This window comes from Engystomops pustulosus, chromosome 6 (genome assembly GCF_040894005.1).
Source record: "Engystomops pustulosus chromosome 6, aEngPut4.maternal, whole genome shotgun sequence".
In the NCBI taxonomy this organism is placed as follows: Eukaryota; Metazoa; Chordata; class Amphibia; order Anura; family Leptodactylidae; genus Engystomops; species Engystomops pustulosus.
Genome location: NC_092416.1, coordinates 54,228,470 through 54,248,258, shown reverse-complemented (window position 1 = coordinate 54,248,258; position 19,789 = coordinate 54,228,470). Strand labels below are relative to the sequence as shown.

Sequence of the window (19,789 nt, the reverse complement as noted above, 5' to 3'; positions counted from 1 at the left end):
ATTTTTGAAGGTGGTGGGTGAAAAATGGAAGTGAAAAATCTAAAAAGGGCCAAGTCGTTAAGAGGTTAATATACTTCTCCTAACATCCTTATATGGCACTCAGAATAAACAGAGAGGGAAAGGAGATAGAAGGAGTGGGAGAGTACGGTACAGCACAGCGGGGGAGAGGAAGCACGTTCTGAGTCTGGAGCTTAAATGTTTCTCAATTTGCCTTTGATCTGCTGGCATTACTTGAGTTGTCACCGAATCAAATTCCTTATAATTTTATTAAGGAAATACAAATTCCGGGCTTAGGGTTGCAAATAGTCCAATTTTGCTTAAATGGATGTTGGACCTCTAGTACATTAATATTTTAATAAAACTGTATTTTATTGAAAAACATATTCTGTGTATTTTATTTGCAACTATAATTGGGTGTACCTTAAACTGGTGCTCTGGACACTTTGTAATTTGTTTTTGTTTGTTGCTGATACTTTAACTTTCTGTGAGCACATGTTTTTGGACCCCTATCCGATGGAATGTTATCCGTTGAGTAGCCCCAATCCTTTACCTATTTTTTCAATTTTGCTCAAAGCCCTTACATGCTATTAGTCCTTGTTCCCACATATGTCTTTCATAGCGATAACATTCATTATGACACTAATTATGTATTTCTCATTCTCGGAAAAGGCACTTGTGTAGATATCCAGAAGAGCAATAGCAGGACAGGATGGAGTATTTGTGTCCCGTAATTTATAAATAAGATTGAAGGTATAGTTCCAAACATGGACAACTTGAGCACAATCCCACCACATATGTAGAGTTGATGCTATGACAGTACACCCCATCCAACCATCTTTGGAATCTTGATTGATTTTTGCTAATTTTGGGAGGCTTAGATACCATAGGGTACGGAGTTTAAACAGATTATCTATATGATTTGTACAAAACAGATTTTCTGTTTTGTCAAATCCAGATTATCAACTAAGCACTGTATTGACTTTAAGTCTATGTCCTCTAAAGAAATTTTAACCTTATCCTTAAAGAGTTTACATGTGTGTGTTATGTGTGATTTTGTATATGGTGCATAAGTATATGCTGTATATACTGTATATATGTGTGTATTTGCTGTGTGTGTGTATATGCTATATATGTGTGTATATGCTGTATATTAAGTATGTAGACACAGTATGTGTGTATATTCTGTATGTATACGCAGTATGTGTGTATATGGTGTGTATATGGTATGTGGCCCTCTGGTCCCTATACCAAGCACCGTGACATCAGCGTGCCTTAGGCCACAATCGCCAGCCACCCCGGTATTCTGGGCCCCCACTGCCTCCAGAATGTTGCACACGTACTATATATGTATTTGATGTGTATATACTGTGTGTACATATTCTATGTCTTAGTCTATAAATGTATATATGAGTACATAAATGTGTGCACGTAAGTGTATACATATATGTATGTGGGTGTATAATTGTGTGTACAAATTTGTATATATCCTTTTAAAAGGAAGGGGAGCTCAATGCAGAAATCTGCTATAGAGCCCAACCTTTCCTACTTACGCCCCTACCTGTGAACATCCTATATATACTACACAGCTGATTTATTAAAGTGTCTTAGAGCAAAATTGTTCTAGTTTCTCATAACAACTTTGATTTTATTAACTGCTTTGGGAAAATGATAGCTGAGCTATGATTGGTTACCATGGGCAACTAAAACTGTTACCATGAGCAACAGACACTTTTGATAAATCTCCTCCAGCGCTATTAATACCAACCTCTATATCATTAACCCAATTCCCGACAATGCCCTTTTTCTTTTTTGCTTTTCTAGTTTTTGTTACCCTCCTTCAAAAATTGAGAGCTTTATGAAGGCTTATTTTCTGCATCACAAAACGATGGCGGTATTTCTTTTCCATGCCATGTACTGTGAAGTGTAAATAAAATGTTGAATGTGACGAAATAGACGAATAAACACATTTGGACCAGTCTTGTGGACACTGGGGCTTATTTACTAAGGGTCTGTGGCCGCACTTTATGGATTGCGTCGCTGTGACAGGCATTTTGCAGGGGATTGTGTCGCAAGCGATCAGATTTTGGTACAGCTGCGCCGGCTTTCATGCAACAGAAATTGGTGGGCATGCCGTCGGACGATCAGATTGATTCAGATTGAGCTCAGGATTTAACATTCAAATTGTGTTGTAAAAAAATGCACTTATATGCACCACAAAGAAGAAGGTAAACTCCGGCGGACCTGAGCAGTGAAGCGACACATGCAGGATAGTGGGAACACGATGTTAGTGAATCGCACTTTCGGTGAACAACTTCGGACAGGTAAGTAAATGTGCCCCACTGTGTTTATGGTTTTCTCTTAATAACACCTCCCCTTTATTTTCTGGGTCAGTACAATCACAGTGGTACCCAATAAATATAGGTTTTATTAGGTTTTAATCGTCTTTAAAATTTTAAAACCCTTTGCACTGAAAAAGATTAGTTATTTCGCCGCTGGGAATGACCATATTCATACTTGGATAGATCAGGACTTCTAGATCCGGATAGACCCCAGCTACAGCCAGTAATTACATGACCTTGTCAAATGATGCTAATAATTGTAGATCTAGGCCACAGTATAGATCTGTGTTACACACAGAGGGGGACATTTATCAGTTGTTCTTTGCCAGAAAACATAGAAGCCATTCCTGCCCCACGCCTCCACCTTACATAGAGTGTTGTCACAGCTATACCCTTGATCCTCATTACGGATCGCGGATACACCCGTGCCCTTCTCTGTGGCGCCGGCTTACCTCTCCCGGCTCCTGGCTTGGCTCTGGTCCTGTCTAAGCCGCAATCCTGCTGCATGACTAGGGCGCGCGGGCCGGCTCTTTAGGATTTGAAGAGCCAGCGTCTCTCAGATTGGCGCTGGCTGATCCGACTCGCCCTTACAATCCGGCACCTCCCTTCACTCACTGCCATATCTTCAAGTCATTCTCCCTGAAGTGAAAGCCCTCCTGGGCTTCCTAGTGTTCCCTCATGTTTCAGCGTTTCCAGGATTCCTCTGTGTGTCTGTTCTCCAGTGTTCCTGGGTTTCCTGTATTCCTGTGGCGGTCCTGTATTCCTGTAGCGGTCCTGTATTCCTGTGGCCATCCCGAGGTCCTGTCTTCCTGAGGTCCTGCCCTCCCTGTTGTCCATTCCTGTGGTCCGTTCCTGCCTAGCGGTGTCTTCCAGCTCAGCGGTACTCCTGCCGTCCTGTGCTCCTGCTGTGCCTTCCAGGGTTACAGCTCAGCGGCATCTTCAGCCCGTACTTCTAGACAAACACGCTGCCACTCTGAGGCGAATGATTGATTCCCAACAGCAGCCTCCTGCGACTCCTCCTGCTGCTGCTCCAGTCACCCCGCCATGTTTCCCGACAGAAGAGTCTAGATCCGAATTTTTTATGCCTGATAAATTTCATGGCAACCCCAAATTGTGCAGAAGCTTTGTTTCCCAGTACTCTCTACACATTGAACTGATGTCGTCCCAGTTCACCATCGAATGCTCCAAGGTGGCTTTTGCTCTCTGGAGAAGCCCTGGCCTGGGCTACTCCACTGTGGGGTAGTGGTGACCCAGTCATGGCTACCTCCATCACATTCTTGGCAGAAATCCGGTCCATGTTCGAGCAACCTCAATTCCGGCTTCCATGTCTGCCCAGTCTGGCCCCGGTGTTCCAGGAGCTACTCCAGCCTCCAGCATTCCAAGTGCCGCACCAGTCTCCAGTGTACCAAAAGACGCTTCAGGAGCCTCTCCAGCTGATCGCCGAACTTACACAGCCTACAAGCTCAACTACATTTTTTCAAGAATCTTTTCAGCCAGCTGCTGAGCCACCACAGCTGCCAAGCTCTCCTGTGGCTCTCCCAGACCCTCTCCAGCCTGCAGCTCTCCCAGAGCCACTCGAGCCTGTGGCTCTCCCAGAGCCACTCCAGCCTGCTGCTCACCCAAAGCCACTCCAGCCTGCGGCTTCCCAAGAGCCGTTCCAGCTTGCGGCTTCCCAAGAGCCGTTCCAGCCTACGGCTTCCCAAGAGCCGTTCAAGCCTGTGGCTTCCCAAGAGCAGTTCCAGCCTGCAGCTTCTCAAGAGCAATTACAGCCTGCGGCTTCCCAAGAGCTGTTCTAGCCTGCAGCTTTCCAAGAGCCGCTCCAGCCTCTGCAGCTTCCCAGTGCAATTACAGCTTTCCAAGAGCCGCTCCAAGGCTTTCCAAGAGCCATTCCAGCCTCCAGAGCTTCCCAGTGCTGCTCCGGCTTTCCAAGAGCCATTCCAGCCTCTGCAGCTTCCCATTGCTGCTCCGGCTTTCCAAGAGCCATTCCAGCCTCTGCAGCTTCCCAGTGCTGCTCCAACCTTCCAAGAGCCACTTCAGCCTCCGGCCATATTGCTTGCTGAGGAGTCAAAGCAAGTTATTAGAATCCGCCTTTTGGCCAAAGGACACTCCAGGTGTCTCAAGGATATCCTCAGCTTGTTCCCTGCCAGGTCTAAGCACCTAAGCGAGGTTTGTCCTCCTCCGGTGTCCCGTCACCAAAGAGAAGTGGAGGAGATGGAGAAAGAAGAAGAGGAGGCTGAAGAAGAAGGGAGGAGGGGTCCTAGAGGGGGGTACTGTCACAGCCATATCCGCGATCCTCGTTATGGATCGCGGGTACACCCGTGCCCTTCACTGTGGCGCGATTAACCTTCTGCCCAGACTTACCTCTCGTGGCTCGGCTCCGGTCCCAACTAGGCCGCGGATCCTGCTGTCTGACTATGGCGAGCACATCCCTGCTCACTAGGGCGCGCACGCCGGCTCTTTGGAATTTAAATGGCCAGCGCCCCTCTTATTGACTCTGGCTAATCCGTCTCGCCCTTATAATTCAGCACCTCCCTTCACTTACTGCCGGATCTTCAAGTTATTATCCCTGAAGTGAAAGCCCTCCTGTGTTTCCTAGTGTTCCCTTGTGTTCCAGTGTATCCAGGATTCCTCTGTGTTTCTGTTCGCCAGTGTTCCTGGGTTTCCTGTATTCCTGTGGCGGTCCTCTATTCCTGTGGCGTTCTTGTATTCCTGTGGCTCTCCTGTATTCCTGTGGCGCTCCTGTATTCCTGTGGCCATCCCAACATCCTGCCTTTCTGAGGTCCTGCCTTCCTGAAGTTCTGCCTTCCTGAAGTCCTGCCCTCCCTGTGGTCCATTCCTGTGGTTCGTTCCTGTGGTCCGTTCCTGGGGCTTACATCATAAGCTGGTGCATGGGCGAAAGTATGATAGATCTCCCCCAGTGTAGGAATATGGGGGAATTACATGTACATGCTGTAATGTAGAAATGTTTCTATGGACCTATAAGGGTCTAACAAAAATTTTGAATATTAAATGTATGCCTACACAGACACTTTTGGTTAATAATTAGACAAATCCCTGAGAAGATTCCAACACTGATTTGAAAAGTTTTGAAAGATTCACTTTACAACATTAAGAAACTATTTTTGTTACACAAGAAAGATTTACCTATACTCATGAGATAGGTCCCAAATGATTCATCACTTTCTATATGTATATGGGATGGTTCATTTATCACTGACAATGCTGAAGACAACATACTTAAATGCTCTCAAAATTTTACTACATTTATGAAACATTTTACAATGGACAGGAATGGATGTCCACAGGTGGACAGAACATATTTCGCATTTTGCCTTATCTCTGCCCTTTCAGCCTGATATATTTGTATATAACATTTCTTCATACTTGCACTGAGTGCACTGATAATACTATAATTGGGTAAGTATATGTTAGAAGTAATGGATCTCAAAGATATATTATCCTTCATCCATATCATTGGTTATCAACGTGTTATCAGTGAGATCTGAATTCCTAAACCCAAATTACAGACAGCACAGAACCACATGGTGCTTTTGTTTTGCTTTTTATATCAAGGTATCAGAATCATGACAATGTAACTGAAGACCCATAAGGTCAGTCTAAACAGCATTGGCTTCTTTCACAGGAACATTAGAGCCAACAAAGTGTTAAATATTCCTTCCTTTATTACCTCATTCCAAGGAAGAAAGGCCATGCCTGTTGACGCTGGCCACATGTTATTGAAGCTTTTGTAGGGCTGGTTCCAGTCATGAACTAGAGTCACCCAAAGCAAGACAAAAAGTGTAATACACTGGGTGTCATTTGGGTCTGGAGGGAAAAGTCACAAAGCATAATGCATGTAATGCTACTACACTATGACCAGATAGTACTACAGTGCACATTGGACCAAAAAAGCCACACAGGTGGAGGACAAACTTACATCACAACTACTGTAGAGGTTTATTATGTCACTTGTATAATGATCATTATTATGCAGTTATAACATGACATGTATACTGATTTTAAATTAGGAGAATATAGAAATAGATGTTATTGCACTGTACCTTCTCAGGCAAAGATGGTGCTGTCACTAGCCGCCCATGTGATTGTTGTCCTAATGCATCAAGGGTATGATAACCTGTATGTTAATAGTGCTACCTTTTTCACCCGACAACTTAATAGCACCACACACAATTGTAGTAATAATGACTCCTTTTGTGCTCCCTGATTGTGATTCAATAAAAAAAAGCCACAAAAAAGTTTAAAACAAACTTTATGTTTTCTAACAGGTACTATTAAAAGTGCTTTCCAATACAGTGATGTCATTGTTCTGCCTGTACAAGGCTGCTGATGCAGTTGTGTGTTGTTCTACTTCCCTGTATGTTACTGGACTAAGGAGCCTGCGGCCAAGCTAGATCCAGAACATGTATCTGTTTCCTGTGGATTAACACAAGGGGGCACATCTATTTAGCTGTTCGGAGGAGTTCACAGAAAGTGCATTGTCCGACGTTCATGCACTGTGCCGCGATTCACTAAGATCGTCCGACCGATATCGTGTATGTGTCGCTTCCTCGCTCAGGCCGGACAGAGTTCTCCTTCTTCTTCCTGGTACATGTAAGTTCATTGGATTGCGACAAATTTGAATTTTAAATCCTGCGCTCAGTCCGAATCAATCGGATCATATGATGGCCCGCCCCCCCATTCCTGTCGCATGAAAGCCAGCGCAGCTGCGCCAAAATCTGATTGTGTGCTACACAATCCTGTCACAGCTGCGCAATCCCCGAAAATGTGGGAAAATCCAAAGAAAGTGCGGCCTCAGACCCTTAGTAAATAAGCCCCAAAGTGACTAAACATTAAAACGCTGGTGATGGTGGTCCTAGTTTCCAGTTGCCTCCCAACACCAAACCAGAATGTTTTGTCATATTTTGTTTTGTTTTTCATTGAAAAAATTAACATTTTTTTTGCAATGTGTTTGAACATTTTTAGAGAAAATAACACAAAATGAATATAACAGGATTTATTCTTTTAGGGTTTTCAGGAATAACCAACCATCAGGTTTTCTTATTTCCCATCTTTCTATGTACATATATAATTACATTGTGCGGGAACCTAACTATAATCATTACATATAAGCTCAGTCCAAGCCTCCACACTCCAATGTATTTTTTTCTTGCTCATTTTGCTTTCTTGGAAATCCTATATGTATCATGTACTGTCCCTAAGATGTTGTCTGATTTACTGTCAGAATGTAAAGTCATCTCCTTCTCTGGTTGTGCTATACAAATGTATTGTGCCTTGCTGTTTGGTGGAACAGAATGCTACATGCTGGCAGCCATGGCTTATGACCGGTATAACGCCATATGTCACCCTCTGCTGTATACTGTGATTATGAGTGACATAACATGTATCAGGCATGTAGTGGGATCATATGTCATTGGTGCAGCTAATGCTCTGATACACACTGCTTTCACCTTTTCCTTACCGTTCTGTGGCTACAATGAGATAGACCATTTCTTCTGTGATGTTCCAGCAGTCCTCACACTCTCATGTCAGGACATTTGGGTCAATGTTCTTGTGGTATTTGTGGTGGCTGGCTGTGTTATTATTGGTTCCTTCATTGTAACAATAATTTCCTATGTGGAGATCATTTCAAAAATTCTACAACTCCGATCTGCATCAGGCAGAGAGAAAACCTTTGCAACCTGCTCTTCCCACTTAATAGTTGTTACAATATTTTATGGTTCGGGGATTTTTATGTACTTTAGACCAAGATCAAGCTACAGAATTGGAGAAAACAGTGTAGTCTCTTTATTGTATACAGTTATTGCTCCATTTCTAAACCCTTTCATATACAGTCTGCGAAACAGAGATGTCAAATCAAGTGTTATAAATATATTTCTACGGCTAATAGAATTCTCACATTAATTTGTTTTCCATAACTTTTAGGCCCTACCAGTTATTCACAGACACAGTACATGTACCTCCCAACAATATCAATGCCCCACTATTCTCACATCATTTTTTTCATTAGCTAGCTGTGGCAGAGTTGCAGCCCTTACCCTCCGGTCAGGCAGTGAAAGCATAAGCACTTCCATCACAGATGTGGACACCCGGAGCAGGGGGAGACTACAGATTGGTGAGCACTGGTCAGCTGTACTCACCCCTCCTGGGTCCACTCCTGACGTTGGTGCTACTCTATTCTGGGTCTTGATGCTGGCATGTAGTTTTTTTTTTTATTGAAAAATGTACTTTGTATAGGGGAAACTGGGGTTTGACAGGCAGCCTGTTTAACCAATAAATTGGAGGGAGACCAATAGACTTTCCCACCTGAGGGTGCACTCGCACATTGCAGTTAAAACTGCATCGCAATCAGTTTTGAGGTGGTTTTAAGTGCGGTTTTGTCAATTTCACAAGTGAAAGACATGGACTGAATGGGTAAATTTGATTTTGAAGGAGAAAGCTGTTCAACAAATGTCATTCACCTGTTGATTTGATGTCTTTCACTTGTTGAAATAAGTAATACCACCTAAAACCACCCCAAAATTAATTGCAATGCAGTTTTAACTGCAATGTGTGACCGCACCCGCAAAGACTCAGAGGACATTGTAAGGCATCTAGTTGCATTAGAAATGATCAGCACCACCCGATTGCATCACAGGAGTCTGATAGAATAGGAGAAAGAACTTCAGAAATCATTAAGATACCATGCATCATCTCATTTTAAGCACAGGAGGCTCATCCTAAACTTAGAATCCCTAAAAAAATCTATATGAAATGCTTTAGGAGCATGTTATAAGTAATGCATTCAAACTGTGCACCAAAATACTTTAGAAATTCTTTAACCTCTTGACGTTCAGTCAATTCATTTACGAGGGCTAAAAGGTTAAACAACTTCTAACAGAGTTTGACCCATAGTTTGAACACATTTCTGGCAAAACTGTGAGGAATGGAACATGTTCCTAATGCATTAATCGTCAAGGGGGTTTGGAGAGGGCTCACTGGCTGTCAGACAGCTGATACCTGCTGATAACTACCTTGGTCTGTGATGGCCCACCGTGACGGCATACTGGCATACTAACCGAAATAATACAAGGTATGTGTCATTTGGAGTTCCACCACATTTGGAATTTTTCCATCTTTCCAGTACATGGCACAGAATATTAAATGGAAGGGAGTACAATTTGTCCTGCAGATAACAAGCTTTTATACAGCTCTATACATGAAATAAATATAATATATTGTATATGGCTTGTAGAAGGGGGGGGGGTAAAATACCAAAACTCAAAAAAAATGAAACTTCGGGGCTTTAAGGAGTCAAGAATTACTGATTAGATCCGTTGCTATTGGACATCTGGTACCACTACAATCACTAGTTCCCTGCTAGTGCTAATTTGTAGACCTACTTTACAGTCTTACAGTCCAATCATGAAAAAAAATGCATAACGATGTTATTAAATTTTATAACACACTTTCTTTATCTTGATAAACAAGTAGCTTCACATAATACAAAGTCCAAGTAAAATATCAGCTGTATTATTATTGAAGTACCTTATTTAGGCCTATATTTATAGCTTCAATGTCCATTTTATCTTCCTGTAGAGGATTGTTGCAAACAGTTGTATGTAATTGATTCACAAGCTGAGGAAGACTATTTACACGCCGAATATGGCAAGAGCAACGCTTTCATGGTATGTTAGATATGGCGTTTGGGAGGACATGCCTCCTTCTTCAGACAATATCGCTTCTCTTCACTGTGTACCCAAAAAAAACGGAAATAAAAGATTGTCAGCATATTAAAAACAACAAAAAAAAAATACTTTTTATTGTATACCAATCTCTCTATAAGAATATACTAAAATACATTATCTGAATGAAACTATTTTCTATGTGCTCTCTTTACTATGAACCCAATATTACAATTAGTGATCTCTTGTTCATAAGAACACATTGAAATTGAATTTGTCGTTCAATCCTTTAGGTGTAAGGGCTTCTAATTAAACCCCTTAATGACCAGGTTTTTGGTTTTTGCATTTTAATTTTTCACTCCATAACTTTTTATTTTTCCATCTAAGGAGCTGTATGAGTAATTGTTTTCTGCTTAACAAATTGCGCTTCATAGTGATGGTATCTAATATTCCATGCCGTGTAGTGGGAAGTGGGAGAAAAAGGCATTTGCGCCGTTTAGTGGGTTTGGATTTTACGTCTTTCACTGTTCGCCTCAAATGGCATGTCTACTTTATTCTTTGATGCGGTATAATCACGGGAATACCACATTTATATAGGTTTTATAATGTTTTCATACATTTACAAAAATGAAAACAAAAAATAAAAAAAAAATCTTCATTTTGCCATCTTCTGGTGCTAATAACTTTTTCATACTTCAGTGAACGGAGCTAAAATAATTTTCAAATGACAAATAAGCGGTATTTTCGACTTTGGGTGCTATTTTCTGTTATGTGGTTAAAGCCGGGAAATAATGATATTATATTTTGATAGATGCGACATTTTGTGACTAACTAACATGTCTTTTTATTTATATGAGTTCTAGGGAAAGGGGGGTGATTTAGGTTTTTATAATATTTTTTACTTTTTTTATTTTATTTTTTTACTACTTTCAAGACCTGCTAGGGTGCTTTAACCCTAGGTTGTCTGATTGATCCTACCATATAATGCCATACTACAGTATGGAAGAAGTGAGGATTTTCCTATTAGTATATAAACTTTTTATATAGAGAGATTGGTATACAATAAATATTTGATTTTGCTATACAGGAGATCCCCTACTTAAGGACACCCGACTTGCAGACGACCCCTAGTTAAAGACCTCTCTGCCCACTGTGACCTCTGGTGAAGCTCTCTGGAGGCTTTACTTTAGTCCCAAGCTGCAATGACCAGCTGTCAGGTGTCTGTAAAGAAGCTTTCTTGATAATCCTTGGTCACATTACAGCAAAAAATTTTGAAAGTCCAATTGTCACTGGGGCAAAAAAAAACTGGAACTACAATTATAAAATATACAGTTTTGACTTACATACAAATTCAACTTAAGAACTAATAGCAAAGTAAAAATAATGCAATCACAATTGTGCAAATACGATACAACATGTGGAATTAATTTGCATAGACATACTTATAACTCAGAACAGTTAAGTGAAAGAAGATAGAGTGGAGAAGGAAACCAGCAATAGGAAGACAGGAGGGGAAGATGGGGGGGGGGGGGGGTTGCAGCCGGAGGTATACCAGGGATCCAGAGGAAGAACCAGCTTCTCTATGGACACTTTAATCCTGGAGTGCTCGGTACTCTGGGGAGGATAAGAATGATTGCCAATGCAGCCAGGTGTTGGAGAATCCGGTGCGATCTGCATGGGATTGTGCAAATAGTTCCTCCTTCCTATGTGTGAAGGCAACTTCCGCCAACCATTCGGATGTGGTGGAGGGGGGAGTCTGACCACCAGTTCCTGGGGATAACCTTCTTGGCAGCTTGGAGGAGATGGTGTGTGAGGGATTTTTTTGTATTTATGTGCCGGCATATCGAACATAAATAAGAGGGTCACTATGGGGGTGTTCGGGATAGTGGGATCTGTAATGTTTTTGATGCAGGACCACCAAATGTGGGACATATTGTCCCGACTAGAGCCAGAGCACCAACAGACTTCAGGGACCTCAAGGTACCATAGGTGTACTGGGCACTCTTTACCACCTGGAAAGGTTTTTTTAACTGGTTTCCTGATGTCTGGTGGCAATCGTGGATCTTTGAGAAAGGCAGAAACATTTTGACCGCTGTGTGTGGGAGAAGGTTTTGCCAAGCTCAGCTTCCCAGGCTGCACAGTATGAAGGGAGGGAAGTTGATTGAGTGGCAACTAACAGTTTGTAGACAAAAGAGATAGCTTGGGGCATGGGGGCTAGGCATGCTTGTTCAAAGTCAGAAGGTATGCGTGACAGGTTGTTGTGACTTTTGATTGAGTGATAGGAATGTTTAAGTTGGTTGTACTGGAGGAAATGTGTAGGGTCCAGAATTTCGTTGGGGATCAGAACCTGTAGGGGTTGGATTGTGTGTCCCGCTCGCACTTGTGGGAATCTAAGTGGGTTATTTCGAGGGAGAGTGAGAAAGGGGGCCCTAGTGTTACCTGATGGGAATGCTTTGTTGTGCATAATTGGAAGCAGCAGGCCTTTCAGGGCATTCAGAGAGAGGTTCGGTTTCACCCTACATATAGTTTGTAGTGTGTGGGACTTGGTGAAGGAGAGGGTGATGGGGTAACAGAGGTTATGGACCAAGTCCTAGGGTGAGTCGTGAGGTCTCTACAGCAGGCTTCTTGTGCTAGTCACACTGATGTCTTTGAGGCCATTTATTGAGAGTAGGCGGCTGGAAGGTTGTATAAGTCAGTCAGGCAAACAAATTCCTCCCAAGTCTTTAGGGTGGACAATAATATCTCTTTGGATCCTAGGTTGACCTGGAGACCAAATAAAGGATCCGAAACATTTTCTGACCTTTTTACAGAAGGAAAGGGGTATATAGATCAGAATGGTCTGTACAAGGTAAAGCAGTTGAGACAGTAGAGTCATCTTAAGCATGCTAAGTCGACCAAACTAAAGTCCAAAGTCCATTTAGAATCTAGCCAGTTAGGGTATAAAATTGTCGTGAAATAGGCATGACAGGTCTTTGCAGATTTTAATCCCCAGGTATTTGATGCCCCCTAGTGGCCAAGTGAAAAGGAACCCAGAGATCAAAGGAATCATGTCAGTGGAGGAAAGAGAGACATTAAGAGATTCATATTTAATCATATTGACCATAAAGTTAGGCCAAACCTCAGTTCATTCATCACAGCAGGGAGTGAAGTGTGGGGTCTGTAACAAAGACCAATAGATCAGCAAACGCTGAACATTTGTACTCTGTCCCGGCAAACTGAATGCCTCTAATGCCTGGGTTGTTTTGAACCACCGACAGGAGATGCTCCATTATCAGCACATATAAGAGTGGGGATAGGGGGCATTCCTGCCAGGTGCCATTGTGGCTAGAAAACGGGGCCCATTAAGGTTGCCCTTAATTTTAGGTCTGGCTGAGGAGTTACTGTAGAGGGAGAGGATTTTAGTCGTAAATTTGGGCCCAACCCGATGTTGCAAAGGGTGTGTCTGAGAGAGGGCCAGGAGATCCTATCAAAGGCTTTCTCGGCATCTACGGAGAGGATCATCATTGGTTTCTGAGCGTAGTGCATGATGTCTAGGTTTTTCAGGGCATTGTTGTGTCCCTCCCTACCTGGCATGAATCCCACCTGGTCCTTGTTTATAAGGGTCGGTAATAGGGGGTTTAGCCTGTTGGCTAGAAGTTTAGCAAAAATCTTTAAATCTACATTAAGTAGTGAAATGGGTTGTTAATTAAAACACACTTGAGGGTCCTTGCCAGGTTTGGGGATGACCACGACATGGGCTGATGTGGTTTGTGCTGGGAAGGGGCACTCAGGGGAGACCGTATTTAAGGCCTGTACTAGTATTGGGCTCAGTTCTTGGGCCTGAACTCTTACCTTGCGGTAGATGTTTAATCAGGTAACTAAGTTCCATGGGAGTGAACGCTACCTAAATCCTTCCTAAATCAGCAATGGAATCTGCCAGGGTGGTGGTGAATGGTGACATGGGTATGGAGTGGTGGGGGGGGGGTCAGGTTTTGTGGTTCAGTCGACAGGTGGTAAAGTTCTGTGTATAAGGATAAGAAAGTGTCTGCTATCTATGGAGTGGTGTGTACGACCCTGTTTCAGATCAATTTGATGCAGGGGATAAAGGATTGTGTAATGCATATTCTAAGGGTTCTAGCCAGCATGCGGCCACATTTGTTACCATATTCATAAAAACTGCTGCGCCATATTTGCAGCATCCTCCTCTATGTATGTGTTTGACCTCCAGCCTAGCCACTGGGAGATCCCGTAGTATAGGGGTAGACAGAGCTTGTTTGTGCCTCAGCTCCAGAGAGGTGACCCGTTCCAGTGCCATCCTCAATGTATATGCTTTTTCCCGCTTAAGGCGAGCACCATGCTTGACTTTGAAGGGTTTCCCATTTAGTCAGTGGGAGAGTGGGATCCGGCGCGTGATCTGTGGTAAATTGGGCAATGGTATGGATGACCTCAGCGGTGCGTATTGGGTCAAGAAGGAGGGACTCATTGAGTCTCCACAACCATTTCTTCTTGTTGAGAAAGGGGAGCTTGAGTGTGCAATAAACTGGACCATTATCAGATAAAACAATGTTGCCAATGGAGGAGGCTTTCAGCCACTGTAGCGGATTGTGTTGCATAAGGATATGATCCAGTCTACTTTATACCCCAAGGGGGAGGAGAAAAAACTGTAGTCCCTGTCTCATGGGTGTTGCAGCCACCAGGCATTGCATAGTTGGAGATGTAGAAGGGAGCGTTTAAGCTTTCTCAGGGAAGAGTAAGGTATGCTTGATCTGCCTGTGGAGTTATCCAGTGTGGTGTATAGAGTCAGGTTGAGGTCACCCCCCAGCATGAGTGCTCCTTTAATCAAGGGAGTGACTGTCTATAAGCTGGATAAGGAAGGGGACCTGGTTTCGGGCATACACAGTAAGAATGGAAAATGGGTGGCCACTGATCAAGTTGAGGATAATATACCTGGCGTTGGGGAGGGATTTGTGTAGGGCAATAGCTACATCGCCGGAGTGTGAGAGTGGGTTGTTGGCCAAGAAGCATGAGATGAAGTGTTTGTGTTTGATTGTGGGGGCATGACCCACCTTTAAGTAAGTCTCCAGTAAGCATAGAGGGGGCAGGCTGGCTATATACCAAAGGGGGGCAGACTAGCTTTATACTACAGAGAGGCCAGGCTGGTTATATACTACAGGGGGACAGACGGCTTATATACTATAGGGGGCAGGCTGGCTATATACTAGGGGGCCGGATGCTGCTGGCTATATACTGGGGGGCAGGGGCTGCAGGCTATATACCAGGGGAAGGGACTGCTGGCTATATACTGAGGGGTGGCTATCGGCTATATACTGAGGACAGGGGCTGCTGGCTCTATACGGGGAGGCAGGGGCTGCTGTCTATATACTGGGGGGCAGGAGCTGCTGGCTATATACTGGGGGGCAGGGGCTGCTGGCTATATACTGGGGGCAGGGGCTGCTGGCTATATACTGGGGGCAGGGACCGCAGGCTATATACTGGGGGGCAGGGGCTGATGGCTATATACTGGGGGGCAGGGGCTGCAGGCTATATACTGAGGGAAGGGGCTACAGGCTATTTACTGGGGTCAGGGGCTGCTGGCTATATACTGGGGGAAGGGACTGCAGGCTATATACTGGGGGCAGGGGCTGCAGAATATCTACTGGGTGCAGGGACTACATGCTATATACTGGGGGAAGGGGGTACAGGCTATATATGGGGGGGCAGGGGATTCAGGCTATATACTGGGGGCAGAGTCTGCAGGCTATATACTGGGTACAGGGGCTACAGGCTATATACTGGGGGCAGGGACTGCAGGCTATATACTAGGGGCTGCAGGCTACATACTGGGGGCAGGGGATGCTGGAAATATACTGACGGCATGAGCTGGCTGTCTATATACTGGGGGCAAGGGGCTTCTGACTATATACTCGGGGCATGGCAGGATATATAATAGGCTTATAGGTTTTCCCAGTTTTTTGTGTTAACAATTAGGTTATACTCGGGCCAGCTTATACTTGAGTATATACAGTACATTTTTAGACCATACTAAAAAATTGTGGGCCCCCTCTCACCCCCCCTCTCATTGTGGCCCTTCTCTTCTCCCCCTTCTAATTATGGCCCCCCTTGTATATAACTCTCTTGTGATTCCCCTTCTAACCCCTCATCTCCACCTCTCTTATTGTGAGCCCCCGGTTATGTACCCCTCTTTTTCTGACCTATTCTCATTGTGGGCCCTCTCATCTTTTTTGCTGCTTCTCATCTGGTCTCCCCTTTGTATTTCTCCCTGTTAATGTGGGCGCCTTTCATCTTCACCCCCTTTAGCCCCTCTGATTTATGGCTCCTCTCTCCTCCCTCCTCTTAATGTTATCCCCTTGTATCAGCCCCTCTTATTGTGTGGCCCCTGGTATCTCCCTCTCTCATATCCCCCTCTTTTTCTCACTTTCAACTCCACCACTCATTGTGCTCCCCCCATCTTGTTGGCCCCCCATTTTCTGGGCCCTATCATTTTCCCCCTTTTTTGTGGCCCCTCTCATCTCCCTCTTTTTAATGTGGCACCTTCTTATCTCCCCATCTTTTTTTGGGCCCCCCTTACCTCCCGCTGTTAGTGTGGCCCCCTCTCCTCTTTGTAACCATAGTTAAAAAAACACCAAATACCTCACCTTTCCACGGTGCCCAGCAGCTCCTCTTCTTCTCTACTGCTGTGGACACCAGGCCCTCAGGCAATGACACTATTATATTGAGCGCAGCCAACCTGCTGTACACAGCAGCAGAGAGGCACAATGATGATGTGGAGAGCTTGCTACTACATCGGGCACAGAGCTGAAGTGCTGACTGGAAAAGGAGGTGGAGTCGGTGTGTAACTTTATTCTGCAAGTTAGTATGATTTGAAAGATTCTTAATTTTTATATATATATATATATATATCGTGTATAAGCCGAGACCCCTAATTTTACCACCAAAAGCTGGGAAAACCTATTGACTCAAGTATAAGCCGAGGGTGGGAAATGTATTGATTGAGCCCCACCCAGTATATAAACAGCAAGCCCCCAGTAGTATATAGCCAGCCAGCTCCCAGTAGTATTTAGCCAGCCTGCCCCATGTAGTATACAGTCAGTCAGCCCCCTGTAGTATACAGCCAGCACAGGCTGCCCCCTGTAGTATACAGCAACCCCAGCCTGCCCCTGTAGTATACAGCCAGCCTGCCCCCTATAGTATACAGCCAGCCCAGATTGTGCCCTGTAGTATACAGCCAGCCCATATATACAAGTATATATGGTTCATTTTGTAATGTATACTTTCGGCTATAGACATGTACAGTGTCGGACTGGGTTTCCTTAGGCCCAACAGAGAAAATCAATCTGGGGGCCCACTCTTCTTTACCCCCCAGGAAATATACTCTAGCAGCCTTCAAATGGTGTTGTTTTCTGATGGACCTCTGAGGTTCAGTATTGGGTTGAGCCAGGGTCCACCGGAGGATCAGCTGGTGCTATGGTGGGCCAGTTCGACACTGGACATGTACTATATTTTACATTTATATGTAGTTAAATAGAAACTTTTGGTTAATAATTAAAGAAATCCTTGAAAAGATTCCAACATTGTTTTACAAGTTTTGAAAGATTCACTTTACAACAGTAATAACTATTTTTGTAAAACAAGAAAGATTTACCAATACTCATGGGGTAAGTCCAAATGATTGACTACCTTCTATATAAACATGGAAAGGTGCATTTATCACTGACAATGCTAGAAGCAATCCACTTAAATTGTCAGAACATTTCACAATGGACATTTTGTTAAACCTCAGTAGAATAGGACATGTTGTGCCTCTTTGCCTCACCTCTGTACTTGCCTTGTGATAAAGGAGAAAATATACAACATATCTGCATACTGATAATACTATTTTAGGGTAAGTATATTTTAACAGTTAATGGATCTGAATGACAAAGGGCTGGTATCAGACATGAAATATTGTGACCCAGAGGAAGCCATTAGGGTCTGGAGGGGTCAGTGGCAAAACATAGTAATACAACTACACCAGGACCAGATATTAGTACAGCAGGACACTGGACTCTACCACAGATGCTTTTACAGGGGGGTAGAAATCTCAGCTACTACTAATGAGTATTAAACATTATTGTAAAACTATGATTATTATAAAGTTATATTGATGTCTATGACATGTTGCCTCTGGACTGCATAGTGAAGGTCCTAGTTTCCCAGTTGCCTTCTTAGATTATGCTAGAATGTTTTGTCATGTTTTGTTTCGATTTTCTCTAGCATACATGAATATATTTTTTGTAATTTGACTGTCTTTGAACATTTTTAGAGATAATAAAACAAAATGAATATCAGTCATACAGTGACAACAGGATTTATTCTTTTAGGATTTTCAGGAATAACCAACCATCAGGTTTTCTTATTTCCCATCTTTCTATGTACATATATAGTTACATTGTGCGGGAACCTAACTATAATCATTACATATAAGCTCAGTCCAAGCCTCCACACTCCAATGTATTTTTTTCTTGCTCATTTTGCTTTCTTGGAAACCCTGTATGTGTCATGTACTGTCTGATTTACTGTCAGAATGTAAAGTCATCTCCGTCTCTGGTTGTGTTATACAAATGTATTGTGCCTTGCTGTTTGGTGGAACAGAATGCTACATGCTGGCAGCCATGGCTTATGACCGGTATAACGCCATATGTCACCCTCTGCTGTATACTGTGATTATGAGTGAAATTACATGTATCAGGCATGTAGTGGGATCATATGTCATTGGTGCAGCTAATTCTCTGATACAAACAGCTTTCACCTTTTCATTAACATTTTGTGGCTCCAATGAGATAGACCATTTCTTCTGTGATGTTCCAGCATTCTTAGAACTCTCATGTCAGGACATTTGGGTGAATATTCTTGTAGTATTTGTGATTGGTGGTTGCGTTTTAATTGGTTCCTTCATTGTAATAATAATTTCCTATGTGGAGATTATTTCAAAAATTCTACAACTCCGATCTGCATCCGGCAGAAAGAAAACCTTTGCAACCTGCTCTTCTCACTTAATAGTTGTTACTATATTTTATGGATCTGCAATGTTTATGTACTTTAGACCCAGGTCACGTAATAGAATTGGAGAAAACAGTGTAGTCTCTTTAATGTATACAGTTATTGCTCCTCTTCTAAACCCTTTCATATACAGTCTGCGAAACAGAGATGTCAAATTAAGTGTTATAAATATATTTCTACAGCTAAAAGAATTCTGAGTCATATTTGTATTAGCTCTGCTTTACTTTACATCTGTGTTTTCAACATTTTATAACCTCTGAATAACCAGAGACTCATTGCTGTTCTACATTTTGCTAATGTCATCATTTAGAATTTTTTTAGTGGTGTATCACCTATTGCCTTTAACCCCTTAACGATCTGGCCCTTTTTTGTTTTTTTCATTTCCATTTTTCACTCTCCACCTTCAAAAATCTATAACTTTTTTATTTTTACACGTAGAGAGCTCTGTGATGGCTTCTTTTCTGCGTAACAAATTGCACTTCATAGTGATGGTATTTAATATTCCATGATGTGTACTGTAAAGCAGGAACAAAATTCCAAATGCACTGAAAATGGTGAAAAAAAGCATTTATGGCGTTTTCTTGTGGGCTTAGATTTTAGGGCTTTCACTCTGTGCCCCAAATTACATGTCTTCTTTATTCTTTGGGTAAGTGTGATCACAGGGATAACAAATTTGTATAGGTTTTATAATGTTTTCATACATTTTAAAAAATTAAAACCTCCTGTATA

At 43.0% G+C, this 19,789-nt stretch overlaps 1 protein-coding gene and 1 pseudogene across 1 annotated transcript; both read left to right on the top strand.

Moving 5' to 3' along the window:
• The first annotated feature begins 7,337 nt into the window (after nt 1–7,337).
• Nucleotides 7,338–8,261, top strand: LOC140065912 (olfactory receptor 5A2-like). Its single transcript, XM_072113470.1, has one exon. It carries the CDS (start codon nt 7,338–7,340, stop codon nt 8,259–8,261), a length of 924 nt encoding a protein of 307 aa, XP_071969571.1.
• A 10,077-nt stretch (nt 8,262–18,338) lies between these two features.
• Nucleotides 18,339–19,257, top strand: LOC140065911 (olfactory receptor 5G9-like; annotated as a pseudogene).
• The last annotated feature ends 532 nt before the right edge of the window (nt 19,258–19,789 follow it).

Bases quoted from the DNA above. Each gene is read 5' to 3' on its own strand.
- LOC140065912 (XM_072113470.1), top strand. From the start codon at position 7,338: ATGAATATAACAGGATTTATTCTTTTAGGGTTTTCAGGAATAACCAAC.